This window comes from Tachyglossus aculeatus, chromosome X1, assembly GCF_015852505.1.
Source record: "Tachyglossus aculeatus isolate mTacAcu1 chromosome X1, mTacAcu1.pri, whole genome shotgun sequence".
Classification (NCBI taxonomy): Eukaryota; Metazoa; Chordata; class Mammalia; order Monotremata; family Tachyglossidae; genus Tachyglossus; species Tachyglossus aculeatus.
Window position 1 is genome coordinate 21,014,229 of NC_052101.1, and position 21,770 is coordinate 21,035,998.

The following is a 21,770-nucleotide window of genomic DNA, read 5'->3' on the forward strand; positions in this document are numbered from 1 at the left end:
GGATTTGTGGAAGGTAAGGATCACCCAGAGCAGTCTGGACTCTTCTTCATGAAAACTGTATGTGAATCATGAGTTAGGACAGTTTTGTGACCTGAAGAAAATAATCTTCCATCCACTGAGTTTCTTTGGATTGGAGTTTTCAATTCTAAACTCTTTCCAGTATTATCTAGACATGCACATTTACCAACCTGTTACTCCATTTTGTCACAGAGTGATACACCACTCATTACACAAAACAAAATTGTGGCCAGTCCACAGAGTGAGGTAAACATTCAAATGGCAAATCTGTGTGAAACTACCTCTTCTAGGTACTTATTACTGCTTTTCTGACCACATGAAAAAGCTCTTCAGACTCCACAGGGCATACTTTACCTAACCACCACAATGATTTCTTGAGGGTCTTTTGATAACTGGGGTTCTTGGACAGGAAGAAAATCAGACTCGAGCTTTCATTTTGATCATAGGGAAGACTGTAGGGTGCAGGGGCAAGGGAGTAGGGCTTCGGGAGGAAAGCTCTGGATAGGGGAAGGGAAGGAACAAACAAGGGAGGAGTTAAGGGAGAAATGGGAAAGGGAGTGGAAGATACGGAGGGGAACGGAAGATGCCGCGCCGTCTCCTCTTCTTCTGTTGCCGCCATGGCCTGGTGGCAGGGGCTCTGGCACTAGACCAGAGCAGGCAGATCGAGCCAGGGTCCCCAAGCCACAGGTACCAACAGCGACAGGCATGTCTGAGCTTGGGAGCAGGACTTCAGCTCTACTGGTCCAGGGGATTTACACAACTGCTGCAGGGGCTCCTGAACCCAACACCCACCGGGTCCCCCAAGTGTCTCCCCAGCCTGTCAGGATGGGCCAGGGAGGAAGTGGGCGAGGGAGCTGGACAGCTCATCCTCACTGGGCTCCGAACCAGAAGGGACAGGAGCCTCTGCCTTATCAATAGCAATAATAAGATTTGTTAAGTGCTTACTATGTGCCAGGCCCTGCATTAAGCGCTGGGGTGCAAACAAGCAAATCGGGTTGGACACAGTCCCTGTCCCGCATGGGGCTCACAGTCTTAATCCCCATTTTACAGGCCCAGAGAAGTGAAGTGACTCGCTCAAGGTCACACACCAGGCAAGCGGCGGAGCCAGGATTAGAACCTGGGTCCTTCTGACTCCTGGGCCTGTGCTCTAATGCTAGGCCACACTGTTTTTCCCCACCACAGAGCCGGGGGAGGGCAAGGGAAACCATTTCCACAGGTCCCGGAGAGAGCTGGGAAACTGCAGTCCCGCTGGTGAAGTCGCGGACTGGGGCCCAGATGTCGGCTCCACTTCTGACCCCTTTTCTGCTCTGAGAGGTGAGGCAGACTAGCTACGTTCATCTATCTGACTGCCAAAAACCTGCGTGTGGCCAAAGCTAATGGCTTCATCTCCTCAGGGTCAGTCTCACGGGGGCAGTGGGCTCCGGCCCCCTTCTCACTCCCACGGAGCTAGGGGGCCCGACTCGAGACTATTCAAGAGGGAAAGAACAAAAAAAATCATACCGGAAAGCATCACTCGGTGGCAGTGAAAAAGACATACCATGGAGTGCCTGGAATGGGGGCAGTAGCCACTGGCTTGGCTTTTTGGGCAGCCTTCTCCTCTTCTGTCATTTCTTCTTCTTTGGGTTCCTAGGAGGAAAAAAAAAAAATGACTTGCAGCTGAATTCTACTTTGTCTTCACTCTGATTTCAGTCACAATGTCTTATCAAAAGCATGTACTGAGTACTTACTGTGTGCAAAACATTACACTAGGGGCTTGGGAAGCACGAAAAGGAAGCAAGACACGGTCCCTACCAAATGAAGAGTGAACTGCTGAGAGGTCAAATATACAGCAGATTAAAGAAAATAGGCATCCGAACAGAAAATAAACATATGCTAGTGCCAAAGTGGCTAAGACCTAAGGTGGGATGGCATAACCAGGAAGTGGAGGACTGATGGAGGAGCATTCCTTGGCAGAAATGACATTCCTGTAGGGCTTCGGAGGAGGGCCGGGGTGTGGCAGAGTAAGCGGGAAGAGTGGTCCATTTGGGAAGAGAGGAGAGCAATACAGAATCCAAACCACAATGACCCTTCATTAACACCCCCAAATTATAACTCTCCTCAGGACTGCTACTGGAGTTGCCAGAGAGTGATAAGATTCATCCCCCTAAAACTCACCTCCACATTTTGGGAAGAGAGCTTGTTGTGGGCAGGGAACAGACCTACCAACTCTGTTGCACTGTATTCTTTCAAGCGCTTAGTACAGTGCTCTCCAAAGTGTAATCACTCAAATATAATTTGATGATGCGAGCTCCAATTTTCCTCTTGGATGGAATTCGCCTCAGAAACAGCCCCAGCAAACTGGCTGAAATCTTTCTTCTAGTGGCTTCATCACCCCCAAACTACTTGAGAAACAGTTCATCAGTTACAGAACAGAGGAGCTATGTATATTCTGGGGAAAAGACTGAAATTATTTCCTTGCCCTAAGCCAAAATTTTAATTTTAATCAATCAATCATAGGTATTTATTGAGTGCTTACTGTGTGCACAGCAATGCACTAAGTGCTGGGGCAGCGGGGGTGGGGGTACAATATAGCAGAATCTGACACTGTCCCTACTTACAAAGAGCTCACAGTCTAGAAGGAGCCAAACATACAAAATTGATGGGAAGGAGACTCTGTGAACTGCCACAGGTGGGAAGAAAGGCGTTTCACAGGTCAGGACTCTTCTTGTGGTCCTATTAAATATACAAATATACACACACACCAACATATATGTAAAAATTTGCACTGTGTGTGCGTGCACGACCATACACATAGCAGTACACAAAAAGGAAAAGGACCCACAAGCCCAACAACACTGACACTCTTTTTGCTTTTGTCTCCTTGCCTCGCAGTCCTCACGGTGCGTCTGTTTAGAACAGTATTTGGCACATAGTAAGCGCTTAACAAATACCATAGCTATCACTATTCTGCTCCAACAGAGCCACGCCTTGCCTCATTGCAATATCCCATGCCCATCTCTCCCTGTAGTAATTGTGTCCCTGCTTTCAGCTGGGATTGCAGCATTCCAACGTAGAACAATCTCTCTGAAGGCCCAAACGATGATTCTAAAAAGGGAGACCAGCACTTAATTTGATTCAAATGTTTGCCCGTACCTCCTTTATCTCTTTTATGGGTTCTTCTTTGGGCTCCTCTTCCTCTGTCTCCATTGGTAAAGGTTCCTCAGGCGGTTCTTTGATTGGCTCCTTAATCTTCTCTTCTAACTTTTCTATTTAAAAAACCATCATTTTAACATTTAGACACGATGAAATATTTATTTTCAAATAAGCATTGATGCATTAGCCCTCTTACAAGTGGAAAAAAAAGACGCTTGAAGCCAGTGACTGCCCACATCCAAGGGGCATCTTTGCTGGGAGAGGAATCTAGTTAAGTGTTTTCTCATGCTATCAAATACATGCTTGGGTTGAGGACAGCATTTAAATTTGTGATATTAACCTCTAGTTCTGCAATTTAACCGTATAGAGGACAATCCAGTTTAAATGCTAAATTCCCATCAGTATTCCAATATCTTTAGATGTCAAATACAAACCACTGTCATTCCATTATATGGGGTCGGAAGGGGTGGGTACGTTCTAAGGATGGACTTCCTGATATGGGAAAGCAGTGAGAAAACAAGAGAAATGCACTTTGGAGCTTGGGAGAAGCGGTATAACTGTTCCTACCTAAATCTACAACTGTTTGGCTTCTTTATCTTCTCCTCTGCACCACCTCTCCTTTACATTTCCTCTACCACTGGTCTTTGAGGGTGGAAAGAGTTACCTGCACTCTGAATCTCCAGGCGTTAATGACATTGGTGGTGGGTGGGGTTATAGAAGAGGTTCTTTAGAACTTTATCCCATATTTTAAGTGACTTCTTTGGATTTTTCCCCACAGAAGCTCCTTCTACACTGTTACTTCCCCTTTCTGTGATTTATTTTCATGTCTATCTTCCCAATTAGATTTGTAGACTCCTTGAGGGTGGGGATCGAGTCTGCCAACTATTGTATTATACTCCCCCAGGCACTTTGTACATGAGCTACACGGAGTTAAGTGCTCAACAAACACTGTGGATTGAAAAATGCACCTAGTTCACTTTCCATTTCCCCAACTCATCAGACACCATTTTCTCTGACATACACCCAATCTCCCATAGCCGGAATTTTCGCTCTGCACTTTGGATAGAAGGCTGTTAGGGAATTGGGCACTACATGTCTATTCGGATAGACTGCAACGGTCAATGATATTTCTTGAGCACATACTGTGAACGGCGCCCTGAGCTAAGCGCTTGGGAAAGAACAAGAGGACAGAGCTGGTATGCGGGAACCCTGCCCTGCCTACAGGAGGTGACAGGCCTTAAAATAAATTATAGATAGGGGAGCAACAGATGCATATCTACCCAGAATAGCTCTCTCCAGCTTCAGACTTCTCCTTCAGGAAGTCTCACCCAAGTGATTCCCAACAACCCACACGTCCCAGCCCAGCAGGCAAGCTTAGCACCTATGTGCTCTACCCAGCCTCAGCATTTGTTCAAGTCTTTATTCAGCTATCTCGCCTTGACATGTACATGCTACTATCCTCCCCCTGCTCCCACTAGGTAAAAATAACTTCTGTCGGCCCCTCTCCTCGATTAGATTTTAAATTCTTAGATGGCACGAACTGGGTGTTTTTTTGCTACTGGCCTACTCTCTCGAGCGCTTATTCAAGTGCTCTGCACACCATAAGAGCTCTTTAAATACCAGTCCTTGATGAAAGAGTTGTGGGCAGGCACACAGCACCAGTCAAGGCAAAAACCACACTAAAGCATGAGTTTTCCTTAAAAACAGGGTTGTCAGGAATATAAGCCCACATTTTAGAACTGACTGCACATTTGCCCAGTCACTCTTTCTGTGGATCCCTTGCCCTCAAACTTTGTTCTCTCCTTTTTCTTGCTCCTTTGATGCCTCTTTTCATCCTTTTGATCTTCTTACTCACATTTTCACTTATGTCTTGTCCTCCTTTTCCCTGACTCCCATTCTTATGCATATTTCCTGTGGTCCTGTCTGCCTTTTAACTGATGCCTTCCCCTTTGTTGTTTGTTCTCCTTCTTGTTCTTTCCCCTTTCCCTCCTCATTATTTTTCTTTCCCACCCCTCTTGTTTTTTTTCCCTTCTGACCTGAAGGTCTCTGCCCTCCCCTGACCCATTATCTGTGAAACTGCTGCCACTCTCAACTCAAGGCCAATCTCTGGACCTCCTAAATTCCTGAAAGTGAACTGGACAAGGGGAGGAGAGTTTGCATTGTGTTATCCCCCCCAGGGACAACACAAAAGTCAGGAACTTCCGGGGAGTAAAAAGAGAGCTCATAAACCCTACCCCCAGTGACCTGGAGTATTATTATTAATATTAATAATAATAACTAGCATTCATTAAGCACTTACTATGTGCAAGCACTGTACTAAGCACTGGGGCAGATACATGAACCAGGTCAGACACAGTCCTGTCCCACATGTGGCTTACTCTAAGGGGTGGGGAAAAGTTACTGAATCACCATCTTACAGATGAGGAAACTGAGCAAAAGAAGCTAAGTGACTTTCCCAAGGCCACCTAGCAGGCAAGTGGAAGCGAGGATTAGAAATCAGTTCCTCTGACTCTCAGATCTATGCTCTTTTCCACTAGGCCATACTGCTTCTATAATAATAATAATAATAATAATAATAATAATACTAGTAATAGTAGTACAGAAGCAGCGTGGCTCAGTGGAAAGAGCTCGGGCTTTGGAGTCAAAGGTCATGGGTTCAAATCCCAGCTCCGCCAATTGTCAGCTGTGTGACTTTGGGCAAGTCGCTTCACTTCTCTGTGCCTCAGTTACCTCATCCGTAAAACGGGGATTAACACTGTAAGCCCCCCGTGGGACAACCTGATCACCTTGTAACCTCCCCAGCGCTTAGAACAGTGCTTTGCACATAGTAAGCACTTAATAAATGCCATCATGATGGTGATTTGTTACGTGCTTACCATATGCCAAACAGTGTACTAAGTGCTGGGGTAGATAAAGAATAATCAGGTCCCATATGGAGCTCACAGAGTAAGCAGGAACAGGTACTGAATCCCCATTTTGCAGAGAAGGGAGCTGAGGCACAGAGAAGTGAAGTGACTTTCCCAAGATCACACAGCAGGTAAGTGGTGGAGCGAAGACTAGAATCCAGGGCCTCTGACTCGTAGGCCCGGGTGCTTTCCACTAGACCAAGCTGCTTCTCAAGGGTTAAGCTAAGCCCACCCTCACAGCCACAGCGTCATGCTCTCGGGAGCATTGGGAACAGACAGTAGGATGATTTTTTTTTTATCTCCTCCCTACCTCTGAAACCCTTTCCTCTTCTCATTCCCAGTCAGAATTAGCTAAACTGAAGCGCTTGCAACGTGCCAGGTCCTGCGCCGAACACTGGGCCGCGGGGCTCACGATCAAAAACTTCACCTTTCCCTAGCACATCACACTGAGCTTCACACACTCTTCCTCTCGGGAGCACTGGGAACAGACGGCAGGATGGCTTTTTATCTCCTCAGTACCTCTGAAACCCTTTCCTCTTCTCATTCCCAGTCAGAATTAGCTAAACTGAAGCGCTTGCAACATGCCAGGTCCTGTGCTGAACACTGGGCTGCGGGGGCTCACGATCAAAAACTTCACCTTTCCCCAGCACATCACACTGAGCTTCACACACTCTTCCTCTCGGACTACTGCCCATTTCCAGACTTTGAAATAGGCAAGGCGGTGACTGGAAAAAAAGGCCCCACAGCTATTCCTGGTAATAAAAGGGTCACCTCGGTTTTGGTTATATACAGTAAAGTATCTCTAAGGAAACTGAAGGGAGCCCTGTTATGAAAAGGATTTTATGGAAGCTACAACTTTTCCAAATGGGCAAAGGAATGCCCACCCTACAGCGTATCATGCTTTGAACAGACCTCTTTAAACCAATTTAAGATAGGATTTTATGGAAACTACAACTTTTCCAAATGGGCAAAGGAATGCCCACCCTACAGCGTATCATGCTTTGAACAGACCTCTTTAAACCAATTTAAGATACCAGTTCACCAAAAGAAGCATGAACATCCCCTTCGTAATCCCAAACTTGAACACTCTGTTGAATTCTTTAAAAGACGGTATTAAGGAATTCGGGCTCAGGATGTCAAAAAAAACAAAAACAAAAAAACCCACTCAGGCCATAAAGCCAAACGTGGCAATCTGACAGACCACTGTACCTTTTTCCTTTAGTTCTTGAGGTTTTTCCCAGGTGGATTCTAATGTTCGATTGTTATAATAATAAGTCTTCCCATCTGCGGTTTTATATTCTGTCCATTCAGAGACTGTCGTTGCTCCTGCCAAGGTAGCAGGGGAAGCGGCAATAGCCACCTGGGGGTGTATCATGGGTACGATAGGAGGAGCCATCCCTGGTAAGACACCTAAATGAAAAGTAATGAAAAGCAAACAAGAAAATATCAGACATTGCTTCAGAATGAGGAAAGGGAGTACAAAACTCCAATCACCTCTGTACAAATGCTCAATATGCAACTTCAACTACTTCATAACACGTACCACATGCTGAATTAAGCCTCTTTTTCTTAAAATGAATCCATACTCCCTTGGAAGTACTACTGCCCATACCGAAACGGGTACTGAATGAAGCACAACAATGAGCGTGTCTGCACAGTAGATCATGTTGGCCCTTGACTGGAATTTACAGTCAGAATGGTATGTTTACAACTGAGTTCAACACGGTACGGCCACAAGAGCAAACCACAGTCCACATGGTTGCATCGCACCTTTCTGACCAGAAATTAAAGTTCCAAGTAGTAATATGGTCACTCACGCACAGTACTGTAAGTCCTTTAAGAACTGCTAGGAGTTAAAGGCCAACGGGGTCAAGAGTGATCGTATTACTTTGAATAATGATGAGGTCAAATTGTAATTCTCAAAACACGTTTGGAATGCTCCCAAACCAAACGTGGATATTTAAAAGAACCCACTAAAGCCTGACACTTCAGAATAGAAAATTAATTTTTCATAGCAAATCAGGTTATTTCTTTCAATTTAGTCAACTGTAATTATAATAATAGCGATAAGATGGGACGAGGCTTGCTCAGATTCACTTATTCGCACATTCGTGATCACACACCCTTTCGAATTCCTGTGCCACTCATATTCCAAAGGGGGTACCTTGGATCATACCTTTGCCCAGAAGGGCACTTGAGCAGGCAGTCCCACTAGTCCTAAAAGTGCACAGAACAGACACACATTCACAACAATCCCCACAAGCCACAGCAACCACCACAGGCAAAGAAACCCTCAGGGGAACAAGCCACACTACATAAACTTCTACTGACATAAACCCCCCAACACATTCAACCGAACTCCTCGGGGCCCCCAATCACAACCACAAGCCGTACAATTGCCTGATGGCCCTCTCCACCCACCCACCCAAACCCCTTCTGGACTGGGATACCTAAGGAAAGAGGCAAACGCACCTAAGAGGGCATAGCAGCCATCAAGTTTGTCTACTTTAATTGGGACTGGGTGTAGAAAAGGGAGTTCATGAATAGGGCTATTTTAAAATACATCACTTCTATTAACATCAAATTAGGGAGAAAACTCTTCTCAGAGTAAAAAATACCCTTTACTTTGAGACAGCGTTAAAATCTCATTAAAACTAAAGACTGATTCTTTACATTTCCTCAATCTAATTTCCACTCTGACAAAGATATTATTTGGTTAGCCAATAAATTACAAATCTGTTACGGAATGGCTGAGGCCATCAAGTCTACGTCTCTCATCACCTGCCTTTATGGACTGGTTGTACCCTTCAGGTCCTCTCCCAAAATAAATCTGGTTTAGTAACAAGGCAAACCTGGTAATGGCTGCCCAAGATTTCACTTTGTAAACCAGTTAGAGTAATAGTGAAATGAGAATAACAGCATACCCCCAGTGTGCTACAAAGAGAATCATTTAAAAGAAGTTTAGCACAAGCAAGTCACAAACCAGACTATTAAATGGAAAAGGACCTGCAGTTGTGAATTCCCATTTGGACACCACCATTAAGTTGGACCACACATAAGAAACAATCACACATCCACATCCACTGGGAACACAAGCATATTCACATCATTTTACACATGGAAGGGACTGCTTAAAGCCTCCCCCAAAAGTAAAAATAAGTGTTTTTCATACATATGTATTTATACATATATATGTATATGTATTTATACATATATATGAAGATGAAGTAGTTCACACAACATAAATTTTCAACTAGTATGAACTTATCCACTGCTTTTATGAACAAAAGAAGCTAACACTTGGGAAAATTGTGTTTGTCAAATGACATCTGCATTTATACGCTATTTAGAAAGAAAAATCTAAAAATCCATTCAATTTTGTGGGGCGGGGGGGAAAAGGATAAACAACAACATTCACTACCATGCCAAACAAAACAACAAAACAAACTAAGATGGTTTTAAAAATTACCGGTCTTGGTGGTAGCGACTGTCTTTACATACGGGCAGCTGACTATTTGCATCATTGCTACACCTGTAAAATGGATAAGCAAGCATGTTGGAAAGCTGCCATTATATGTCGGCTACCACTGGGAGTCAGGATAATTTAATACCACTACAACTTTAAAATGCCCTTTCTATTAGAAAAGAAAGACCACAAGAAAGAGGGGTGAATTTTTTTTTTGCTGATTTAACATTTTGTGATATTAAACTGTCTTGAATTCTCTTAATTTCAGCAACAGTTACCTCTATATTGAACCAGCTATTGAAATAACATTTGAAGGGGGCTCAGAGATTTAAATTCATAATACGTCAATTTCACGCAGATCCACGTATAATTAAGATTCCTATAAGGGGCCTCTACTTCCGGGATTTCAGACTCACATTGCTGTGGTTTTGATATCAGTGAAAATGCAGCAAGAATGAGAGAAGGCACCTAGCTGATTCACTTTGCAGCTAGTGAAAAGCTTTGCACAGTTAGCTGAGGCATAGGGACATTTGTGCAGGGAAAGAGGAACAGAAAAATGAGTGGGTCAAAGGGGCAGAAGTGCGAGAGGTGCTCTGGGACGGACCAAGACGGTGACAAAAACTTCACTTCTACAGGGATCTCTAAAGTTAAAACATCCAGAAAAGGAGCAAGGCAAGTAAATCTTCGGATTTACAAAGGCCGAGAATTCTTTGGAGATGTTTTCAATCACGGGATAATAGGCCCCTCTTGAGTGGCCTGAAAGACTAGGCAAACTATAAAAGCAATTCTTATTTACTCTCTAGCAGCTTGACACCAAAATGGAAATTGGTGTTTCTTAAGGAAGTTTTCAGAAGGAAGAGTCAGCATGACACAGCTAGGGAGTGGGCAGTAAGGAAAAATCGGAAGTCAAAATCAGAAATTGGACATTTTCATTGGGAAAGAAAGGAATTGATAATGAAAGGGAAAGCAGAAGAGGCAGGGACAAGAAAAGACTATCAAGCCCCACATTTTTTTGGTGGAGGGGCAGGGAGGACTAAAAACCAGAATGAAGATTGTGAGGCAGAAAAATTAAGCTGCGTTGAAAATATTTCTAGAATAAATTGAACCTCCACATCTGGAAAGTAACATACCCCAAAATAGACCCATAAGAATTTACCGCCAATTAAGATTAGAATCTGAGTGTGTTAGTAAAGATTTTAATTCAGAATGTTGGAGCTCCATTTGATACAGACTGGTAGAAGCAGAAACATTTGATTATTAACCTATTACTGAAGTGTATGATTTACTTAATGCACAGCAAGATTTTTAATATTAAAGACATTACAGGCTGCATTAAAAAGGAAGAGTAAACAGTGCCATCTGCAGGAAATTGAGACCACCAAGCTAAAGTCGTCAATGGACACAGCAAATCAGAGTAGTTTTCCCAAGGTTTTTGCTCCCATTCAACTAGATTTAAGGTTACAAAGCATATGAAAGTGAAACCAGACTTAATTACTCTTTCACATTATTAAATCAATTATTAAATTGAATTAAATCAGTTAGGTCAACACTTGACATTTCTGTTTTAAAAAGTCAACATACAACATACTCAATCCCTCATATGTCCCTCCCCATCCTGAGTGCTAAAAACAATTGCGAAAAAGTGAAATCAGTGGTCAAAATACGATCCTGGATTTATTCAGCATCTTCCATCAGAAGAATTCAAGTTAACAGCTACAGATCTAAATTCGAATAATCTCAAAGGAAGTTTTTCAGCTTTGAAAGCTATGCCTCCTCAAATCATGTTTTTGGAACAAAAATGTGTTTTATTATTTATGAATGACCTTACTGGGAGTTTCTATTTTTCCACTCTAGAAAAAAAATGGAAAATTCTATTATTCAATTCAAGGTTAAAGGTATAACTTTCAGATTTCCAAGTAATACATTAGTATTTAAATGGGAAGGGTCTTACTCCTTCATCCTCTCATTTGTATGCCCGGCTGCCTTTCATCTTTTCTAACATTTCCTTGGTCCTTGTCTCTTCTTTTCCCATGTGTCTACCTCTCTGCCTTCCTAACCCATTACAGCCTCACTGTTACCGCCAGAAAAAGGCAACAGCCCCCTGGCTTATTCCCACCCCATCCTGATGATGGGTGGCTTCCAAAGAGAGGAGCGGGAAGAGAGAGGGGGAGTTGCTCTGAATCCAAATAATGAAGGTCTCCCAGTTTTACTGAAGCCTAGCCGTGTCATCTTTTTAATCTGAGGATGGGACAAAAGGTACGAGAATGATTCTGGATGGGGCTAAGGTTCGTGAGGAGATAAGCTTATAATAATAATAATAATTAGTAATAATAATGCTATTTGTTAAGCACTTTCTATGTGCCAAGCACAGCACTAAGTGCTGGGAAAGATACGAAATAACCAGGCCCCCCATGAGGTTCACAAACCTAAGAGACAGAAAAGATATTGAATCCCCATTTGGCAGACAAAGGAACTGAGGAACGTAAAAGTTAAATGACTTGCTCACGGTCACAAAGCAGGTGCGTGGCAGAGCCTAGGTCCTCTGACTCAAAGGCCTTCGCTCTTTCCAATAGGCCGCACTGCTTCTCAGCATTAATAATGCCAAAAGCCATCATGTTGGGGTCTTTTCAGTCTGGAGTGGAAACTCTTGGGTCTTTTAGGAGACTGGGCTTAAGAAAGTCTGGGAATCCAGCTCAGAAAAATGTGTGGGGGTGATCATCCCAGTTCTCACCCTGGAGTGGAGCATCTGGATTAAAGTCCACCCAAGGAGCCCAAGGCACGCGCCATTGACCTGTCTTCACTCTCTCTCACTTTCCAAAGAGGAAGGAGGCTCTTCTGCTTCAGAGGTTTTTCCCCCAAAGCAGTAAAACAGTAGCCTGACATTCAGTTAGTGAATCAAAACAAAAGTTTTAATGACAGACGGCCACATGACCGTCTTTGGCTTTTATTTCTACAGGGGAATTTGTCTCAGAAAAAAATGTATCAAATGTTCCTTTAAAAGGTGTTCAGAAGTTGAAGGATGAATCCACAGAGATGGCTGCATCTTTCTAAAGGAAACGCCTGCATCCCTGAGCAAAAGTGAGGGCCATTTTAAGGATCTTTCACGGCTTTTCGGAACAAGGACAGTCTCTCATTGATATTTGGGAACTATTTAATACACTGGTTATATTCATGTTGAGTTAGGGTTTCTGGAAATGCAGTTCAAAACCATACAAATGGTTTGTAACATTACATTTTTTCACTCTATTTATATAAAGCACATCTGTTAAAAAATAAAGATTTACTTAAATCCTGCTGCTCACCTCTTTAACTATGTCCCATTTTACTCAGTTTTAGCCCTGCCATGGCAAGATTTGAAACCACAAGGAGTCTCCTTTCCAAGCACATGGAACAATCCTAAAAAATCCTATAGGGACATCGACGTCTAACACAACTTGATTTCAGGAACTCGAGATATTTCTCTTTTTAGCCCAAGACACTAGCGTTCATTTTTATCATGAAAGGAGAACGTATCTGAAGTTGAATTTAAATTGCTTCTCTTTTACAATTTCCTGCTTAAAAATTTCAGGCTCACTTTATACTTCACTATTTCTATTTTGTTTTGAATCTCTACCGCTGCTCTCTTCCAAAACTTTCTTCAGTACTTCCTTTGAAAGCTTTCAGAATAAGCAAACTCATCTGACTAGGACAGGCCAGCAAACCAACGATTCTAGATTCTACTTCAGATTTATTTTGACATCTGCCAGTAACGTCCGAATGAACACTGGGCTAGGATCTCGTTGGTTCCAATCTCAAAATCCTTCTTTAATTTAGGAAAGTGTACCAGTTAACCACCATGATAAATAATGTCATGGTGACATTATGATTGCTACACTTTTGGTTTAATTTATCTTCTTCCTCTGAGAAACTTCAGAAACAGTTCAAGGAGAAGAAGACTCGTGTTGCCTTGAATTCCCTGATGGAGACTCATAAATGACTTAATTGGTCCAAACTTAAGCCTGATGGATCATCAAACTCCAACCTTCTAAAAAATTCCACAGATTAAGTCAAGACTAAAGCACACAAGACAGGAGTCGTCTCAGCACTCTCAATCTCAAAGCATTAATTTGGTTATCTTGGCTCATTAGAGTCTATCATTCTTTGGACTTCATCCCTTCCATCTCCTACTTTATTTGCAGAACTACAGGACCTTTTGAGGATGCAGAGAAGTAAAAACAAGTTGGGCACTTTCCTAAAATATTCACCTTTCTTTTAGTCTACTCCCTAGTTTTGCTAAATTTCCTAACAAAGATGATAATTTACACTCAAGAAACTGGCATCCCTGTTTAAATTGTATCTTGATTTTGTTGGGAGCTATTCTTTTACGCATTTCTATTTGAGAAGAACAGCCTTTATGAATAGGCGTCCTTTACGCAGTCGACCAGAAAAATTGTTCTCTTTGCTACTTACTCCAGAATCCTAGGCTTGGCCCCTTAGAAAAATCACGTTTAAAACAGAGAATACACCAATCAAGTGCTCTGGACTAATATTCAGACAAGTATGAGGTTTGGGGGTGAAAATGAAAAGACGACATCGATCAATAACTAGGACAGAGACAAAATACTGCGGTTAGCCCTGAATGTGTTTGCTACAAACATCTATAGGAGGGCAATTCAAGGCTAACTCCGATATGCAACAGGCAAATGAAAACAAACCGATCGAAACTATGGAGGGTGTAGCTAAAACAAAGAGAACAGGCTCGTTTACCTGGAAGTGGTATAGGCATGCCAGGAAGGGGGACACGAAACGGAGGTACCATTACTGGTGGGAAAGCAGGTATTGCAGCTGTTGGCTGAGGAACTGAATGAGGAACGGCGGCTGGCAGCGTCTGGGGGTGTGGCTGGGGGACAGTCTGCACAGGTGTGGCCGTAGGAGCGGCAGTTGAAACGCTAACTGAAGGTGTGGCAACTGAAACGGCAGAGCTTGGGGTCTGGTCTTGCGTTGTGGGGGCTGATTAAGAAAAAAGAGAGAGAGAGACACACACAAAAAACATGCTTCCTTCAAACGGATGTACACGGAAACATCAAGAGTTCTGAAAAAACCATGTTGGTTAAATCGCCTACGTCCTAAACATCTACTCCTAAAATACTCCACATGTATCACCACAGTGCTACCGAAGTACCACTCGTACAGGTTCGGAGCAAAATACCGCTTTGTGTTTCGGTTCGGCTGTCTGGAAGCTTACCTTCACGCAAGGAACTTCGCAAACTGCTTTCATTGGACCAAAAACTTGAATGAAGAGAAGAGTTGATACTTCCGACAAGACTTTAGACCGCAACGATCCAGAATTTAGACCTAGTCTACACAACAGATGAAACCGTGAATCCCAACTGACCCCAAACTGAACATTTAATTTGGAAACTCACAGCCGTTGGCCGGACGTCCTGGGAGCTGAGGGGTTTGGGGCGGCCGGCTGGCACCTGCTCGGCTGCTGGTGACCAAATTCACGGCCGAGGGCAGGGGCCGGAGTCCCGTATTGCCTCTACACTGTAAGCTCGTTACGGGCAGGGAATGGGTCTGTTTATTGTTAGACTGTACTTTCCTAAGTGCTTAGTACAGTGCTCTGCCAGTAAGCGCTCAACAAATACAACTGATGACTGACTCAGCCAGGAATATGGCCCCAGGCAACTACCAATAGGTGAAATCGTCCTCCCCACAAAGCAGTGAATGCCAGTAGACTACTGTACAAAGAAAAGCAACACTTTTGGTTTAAAATAACCACGGATTTAGACGTTTTAAGAATCACAACTGATAAAAAAATTTGCCCAGGCTTCACTGACCAATGGGGTGTGGTGAGATAACATCATCATCATTCACATATGGTAATGAAAAGATGTACTTAGGCTACACAGACAGCAGCAAGATTCATCAATAATATTTTACTGAGCGCTTACTCCGCGCAGAGAATCGTACTAAGTGGATGCCCTTAAGGGCCCAGGTTATAAACTATTTTCCGAGAATAGATCCAGCTCCAGTTGGGGGGGTGGGGGTGTTCTGAGATCATTTTATAATACAATAGTTTTATTAGACCTTTTATAATAGTATGACAAACTGTGAATATAAACACTGTCAATCATTAATAATAATAGTAATAATATAATGGTGTTTGTCACTTACTATGTGCAAAGCACTGTTCTAAGCACTGGTGGGGGGGATACAAAGTGATCAGATTGTCCCACGTGGGGCTCAGTCTTAACCCCCATTTTCCAGATGAGGTTACTGAGGCACAGAGAAGTGACTTACCCAAAGTCACACAGCTGACAAGTGGCAGAGCCTGGATTAGATAGAACTCATGACCTCTGACTCCCAATCCCACACTGCACATCATTTTCCTAAAACAAAGGGTTGCATCCTCACAAGACCCCCCGCCCCCGCCATGTTACGGAAAACTCACTGCTGTAGTCAACGTATCCAACGCCACACACGTGAGCACAAGTTGTTTTTCTTCTGACACCGAGGGGTCCTGTATCCAAACAGGCTCATGCTGTTGGGTGACGTTCCCTGATTCCCAGCTCTAGCCATAGTTTAGTGAAAACACAAATTCCGGCAGAATTGGGTGGTCCTTAACAAGCGGGATGTGTTTGAAAAGTAGAATTACTGCTCCTCAAAACTTCCTAGAGAAGTAGGCTAGTTAGGCGACTACATGCATTCCCTGGGTTCCAAATACTCCACGATAAGCAAAATCTAGCACTACATTAGGAATTGCTTCTGTACCCCAAGATTTGCAATGCCCACCCGTGATGCTGTGGCTGATTGCTACAGGGAAGTCTATTTAAACTAAGGGGACAGGCGGTGCCGCTGCCACGACCACTGGTCTCAGCGGGGGGGTTCGTAGAAAAGGAGCTGGGCTATGCATCCAGGCGCGCTGGCCACATTGGCAGCCACAGCTGTTGCTTTGAACAAAGTTCACGAATAAGATAGTGGAGTGTGAGGGTGGAGAGACAGGAGGAGGGGGCGAAAGGCCCGGGACAGAGAGCCTAAAAACAGAGGAGGGGAATAAATCTAGGGAGAGGGGCAGCAGCAAGCGATTAACGGTTTAATTTCCACTTACCTGAAGGACTCTGACCAGTTCCAGAAGAGAACCTAACAAACTGCATGGAATCTATGGGGAAACGTACCCCGAGATACAGCCATTCCCAGTAAATCAGCAATTTCAAAGAACACATTACGGGGGCACCGTGAGGTACATTTCCAAGGTCATTTAATGAATCAATCACTCCTCTGGTTCCAGGTCCCATATTTTAGCCACTGGTCCATGCTCATCGGATCATTTAGTCTTTCTGTAAATCTGTCTTAGGCTGAGGGCGGGGGGTAAAAATGTATAGGTTGCCTTCCTGGCGTGAGACTGGGGTAAGCTAGTTACCCATTTTTATCAACTACCAGGAGCTGAGTTCAAAATGCAGATTGCCACTGGTTACCATGAAGTACAGCTTAACAGCTGAAGAGTAGCTTTTTATGGCTTTTTATGCAAGCCTAAGGCCCCAGAACCCCAGGCATAAACAAAAATCCCTCTAATGTCTTGAGCAGTAAAACCCCTGGTGAAAGTCTGGAGAATCCAGGATTCCTTTCCAGGAACAAGCAGAATGTCTACTCTTTACTTGCATTTCCCCACCTTTCAACACCTGCCGAGATGAGTAATCATATTTATTAATGGCTGTGTGCAAAGCACTATACATAATCTGATTTTAGAAACCCCATATGGCTGCAAGCATTCAACTGAAATCTAAGAACAGAATTTGATTTACTCCCAGAATAGCATTTCCCCTGGGAAGGGGCAGGTATTTTGATCTCCACACAAGGGTTCACTGTGGCTCAATCCCAGGTCTGTGGGCCTTCAACTCTCTGACTCCCAATGACTTCGCAAGCTATTTCGCCAACAGGATCGAACTCCCAAGAGCCTCTCTACCTCAATACCTTCTTCTCCTTACATTCATATTCTTCTCCCCAAATGACATGGGAAGTTCTGCGGGCAACCGTGATGTCTGACTCCTGCCTTTTGATTCTCACATTCGGCCCGTCACTAAATCTTTTGTCCTCTTCACAGTATTTGCCTCTCCACAACTTTCCAAGTACACCCCTTCCTCTCGACTCAAAATGGCTACCTCTCTGGTTTAAGTTCTCATCTCCCAATCTCCCAACTGCAGCATATTCCTCATTGGCCTCCCTGACTCAAAACATCGTCCCTCTTCAATCAGTACCGCCCGGATCACCTCTCAACAGCACCGTCTGATACACATCTCTTCACTCCTTAAATATCTGCAATAACTACATACTTCCCAAAACATCAAGCAGAAACTCACACCCACTAGCTTCAAGGCTCTCCAGCTGTCTTCTACCAATCAATTTGCTCTCTTCACCGGCTATCCCCCAGCTCATCGTCTCCATTTCTCCCAAATCAAACCACATTCTTGATTCTCCTATCTGTGAGCCCCTTTTTCCTGCCCTGTTCACTCTCTGGAACTTCCTCCCTTGTCAACATGACAGGTTACAGTTTTCCCCCATCTTCAAAGTCCTCCTAAAACACTGCCTTCTCCAGGTAACGTTCTTTGATCAATTCCCAGGATGTCATCAGCTCCCCTCAGTACTTACCTACATATAGCCACCCTTAACACTGGTGAATATATTGATCTACATATTCTATTGACTTGTTCATCATCCCACACTCGCCATTACCAGCAATCTCTTTGGTTTTCCTCCTTCTACTATTTACAAGTTGCATAAGCACAAATGAGATGAGGGGCTGTACAACTTTTGCTTCTACTGTATTCTCCCAAGTGTTCATTCAAAGCTCTGCTGACAGTGGATGCTCGAAATACACTAGCGATTGCCTGATCAGAAGAAAAACTTTCTGGCTAAGAGATCTAGTCTTCTTACAGAACCCACATGCAGCTTCTTGAGGACCCTGACCAGCGTCTGCTAGGAACCACAGTAAACCTCAAATGATGGGGCGAGATTCCAGCAATAAGATCCTGGAAGGAAGTCAGCTCATCAGCATAAAAAACAATACTCAGCAACTCAGCTCCAGACCGAACACAAGAGAAAGAATGGATGGCAGCAGGACACACAAGCAGCTCAGACCATAGCTGCAGCCAGACCAGCTTGATGAGCAGCCACTGAGAAAGGAGTTTCTTTCCTCAAACAAAGGCTTGGTAGAGCTCAAGTTTCCAAGAGACAGGCCCAGAAATAAAGACCGGCCCTGTATGGGACAAACCCATCAAAAAAAAAAAGGATCTAGCTCTAAGTGCAAATAATGTACAGCCACACTTGCGGCTATGGGTATCCCTATCAGAGACATTCTCTTAAGAAACAAAGAACAATCTCCCCATATGGAGCAACATATATCATGCACATAGACATACAGTACAAAAACCAGCAGCAACAAGGTAAGGGAAGTTCCCATCAGATAGGAAGTGGGGGTGTCAAATTGCGCTAAACAAAATCAAAGTCCAGAATAATTACAAAAATCAACAGTCAAATGAGTCTGTTGGAGCTCGGCTTTTGAACTGGAAGTGGACCCTGGCAGTCAGATCTCATGGTCAAGTCTGACATTCACTTGAGGTGGATTTCCTTCTGTCTTTTGAGTATATGCTCAGTACAGTCATTTCCGTGCGGTAGCTGGGCCCTTGGACGACCCCAGGTTACTGGAAAAATCATGCTATAATTACGACTGATTCAATGGGAATTCACGGTTTACAGAGAACAGCATGGCTGCTGAATTGTTTCTATAAAAACGCTCTATTACTTTTGGCATTATTAAAACACACTATGCCAAAAAAAACACAAAGAGAACTCCAAACACGGTCCAGTACAGGTGTCAACATTACAGTCCTCTGAGACAGGAGCTGGGAAGACCAACCGGTTCACACCATGACTCTTGTAGCACGCAATGCGCATGACTTCCTACACCGAATCTCTTTGAGCCATAACGTGGATCGTGTTAAACCCAAAACGGAATGATGCTAACGGAAGAATACCCCCTAATTCTTCCACTGGGTGATAGCCATACTGAGAAAGGAAAACACCGATTTTTAGATCTGACTGTACGTGGATGTCTAGGGGTATGTTCCCTCTCCTAATGGGATTTAGTGTCTTACCTGGAAAGGTAACCACTAAATTTTCTCAACTTCTCAGAAAGACAATTACGTAGCCTGGGTCCACATGGAGGCAAGAAGTTAGACCAAACGATTCCTCAAAATCCCTCCCAGCCTCATTTATGGCTCGACGGCTTGTTTAAATCAACATCCTCTATCGTAGAAGGCAGGAGTAATAATAGTAATAAAATAATATTAATGGTTTTTGTTAAGAGCTTACTATGTGCAAAGCACTGTTCTAAGTGCTGGAGAGGATTCAAGGTGATCAGGTTGTCCCATGAGGGGCTCACAGTCTTAATCCCCATTTTACAGATGAGGTAACTGAGGCCCAGAGAAGGGACATGCCCAAAGTCACATAGTGAGCACTTAGCAAATGCAACAACAACAACAGACTTAGAAATTCTTGCACATTCTTGTGATTATAGTGACTGGTTCAACTCTAGGGGAAAAATCTACATAGAATATCTTTCTCCTTTAATACAAGTTTGCCCTTTCCGTAGTATTAAAGATGGGGTATTTTTTTTAAGTGCTTATTACGAGCCAAAACACTTTGCTAAACACTGGGGTGAATACAACAATCAAAAAATCCTAAAAAAAGGAATCATTTAAGTAAATTATGAGAGTAGGTGAAAGTTATGTGACAGATCAATAAGCAGTAGAGGACATTTACGATACAGTAATTTTGTATTTTTTTTTGCCCACACTTTACTGATTGACCTGATTGATTGCCGAGGGAAAAAAAAATGCACACACACACACATACGCGCGCACACTGGTACTCACTGGAGACTGTCTGGGACACGGACGTTGCCGTTGTTGTAGTAGAAGTGGTAGAGGATTGAGTAGTTGACGACGTTGAAGTAGATATTGCTGATGCAGGGCTACTGGTTGTAGGCGTGGAAGGGCCAACAGCCTGGGCCTGAGCTTGGGCCTGGGCTTGGGCCTGGGCCTGAGCTTGTGCCTGGGCAGCTAACATTGGAGTCAGTTCAGATTGCTGAATAACTTTCACTCCATCTGGTTTGGTCCAGGCAGACTCTCGAGTTCGAGCATTATAGTAATAAACCTGAAGAGAAGTAATTAAAAACCCCATTATTTCTAACTGCCAATAAAAATAAAACCATAAAAAAGAATTACGGGGGAGAGGGAGGGAAGGCCAAGGACAATCCCCGCTTCGACCTATGTCCGCACTGGCAGCCCAATTTCAGCACTTTACCCCAGAGCACCCCCCTCTCTCCCCCAACCCAAGGGGCACAGGTCCCCCCGCACTTTTAGTTTCTACACCATTCATCAGCTAGGCCTGAGGGACCTGGGACGTTCAACGATGGGTTTGGAAAAACTCTATCTTCAATTGAAATGTTGTAAATAGGAAGCTATTTTCTCACAGGAACAATGTTATAAATGGGGGATTGGTTCCTGAACCAAGGCTGGACACCCTATTTTTAACCCAAACTACCCAGAGCCTGTACTCAACCCATCCGTTAGAAATGAGTGCTACAGCTCCATTCTTTATTTATTAGATTAACTCAGAGACATGTTGCTTGACAACAGCAGCCTGTTTTCACTTCACTGGGGAAGTAAAATGGCAGGGTCATCCTTCCCTCATGACTCCCACTCTCCCAAGTCCCCTACGACTCTCCTCCTCCTCTCTCCCCACCCTCTTTAAGTGATTTCGTCGTTTTCCCTGCTCAACACCGATGATAAATGGGTTCCCCAGTTCCTTGAGAGCCCCAAATCCGCAGCTACCTACATCCCCACATCTGTGTCAAAAAATGAGGCTGGTGTTGCATAGTCAAAGCCAGTGTGTTGTAAAGCTGAAACAGAGTGTTTCAAACACTTCAAACATAGGTACCATTCACTTGAACCCAAAATATCTCAATCAATGGTATTTAGTGCTACCTTGAGGCTGTCTGTACACCGAGCTAATTCTTGTTGTACAATCAAGGGCTTACCTTGCCGTCTGGAGTTTTGTTTTCCACCCATATTTCTTCAGTGGGAGGTAATGTTGGTGTTCCAGGAGCACTAACTGGAGGCAGACCGGGTGGAAACATCATACCAGGAGGTGGTGGCATGGTTCCCATGGGCGGAGGCATAAATGGGGGTCTCTGTAAACGCATGACA

General features: G+C 43.8%; 1 protein-coding gene across 5 annotated transcripts in view; it reads right to left on the reverse strand.

Moving 5' to 3' along the window:
* Positions 1 to 21,770, reverse strand: part of TCERG1 (transcription elongation regulator 1) — a 59,094-nt gene that overhangs the window by 24,102 nt on the left and 13,222 nt on the right. For all 5 annotated transcript variants that reach the window (XM_038740670.1, XM_038740669.1, XM_038740667.1 and 2 more), the window contains exons 3-9: positions 21,602 to 21,754; positions 20,436 to 20,715; positions 14,269 to 14,511; positions 9,526 to 9,588; positions 7,266 to 7,466; positions 3,151 to 3,263; positions 1,556 to 1,644 (exon numbers count right to left, since the gene is read on the reverse strand). In XM_038740670.1, the coding sequence (XP_038596598.1) occupies positions 1,556 to 1,644; positions 3,151 to 3,263; positions 7,266 to 7,466; positions 9,526 to 9,588; positions 14,269 to 14,511; positions 20,436 to 20,715; positions 21,602 to 21,754 (1,142 nt within the window). The remainder of the gene's footprint in view (positions 1 to 1,555; positions 1,645 to 3,150; positions 3,264 to 7,265; positions 7,467 to 9,525; positions 9,589 to 14,268; positions 14,512 to 20,435; positions 20,716 to 21,601; positions 21,755 to 21,770) is intronic.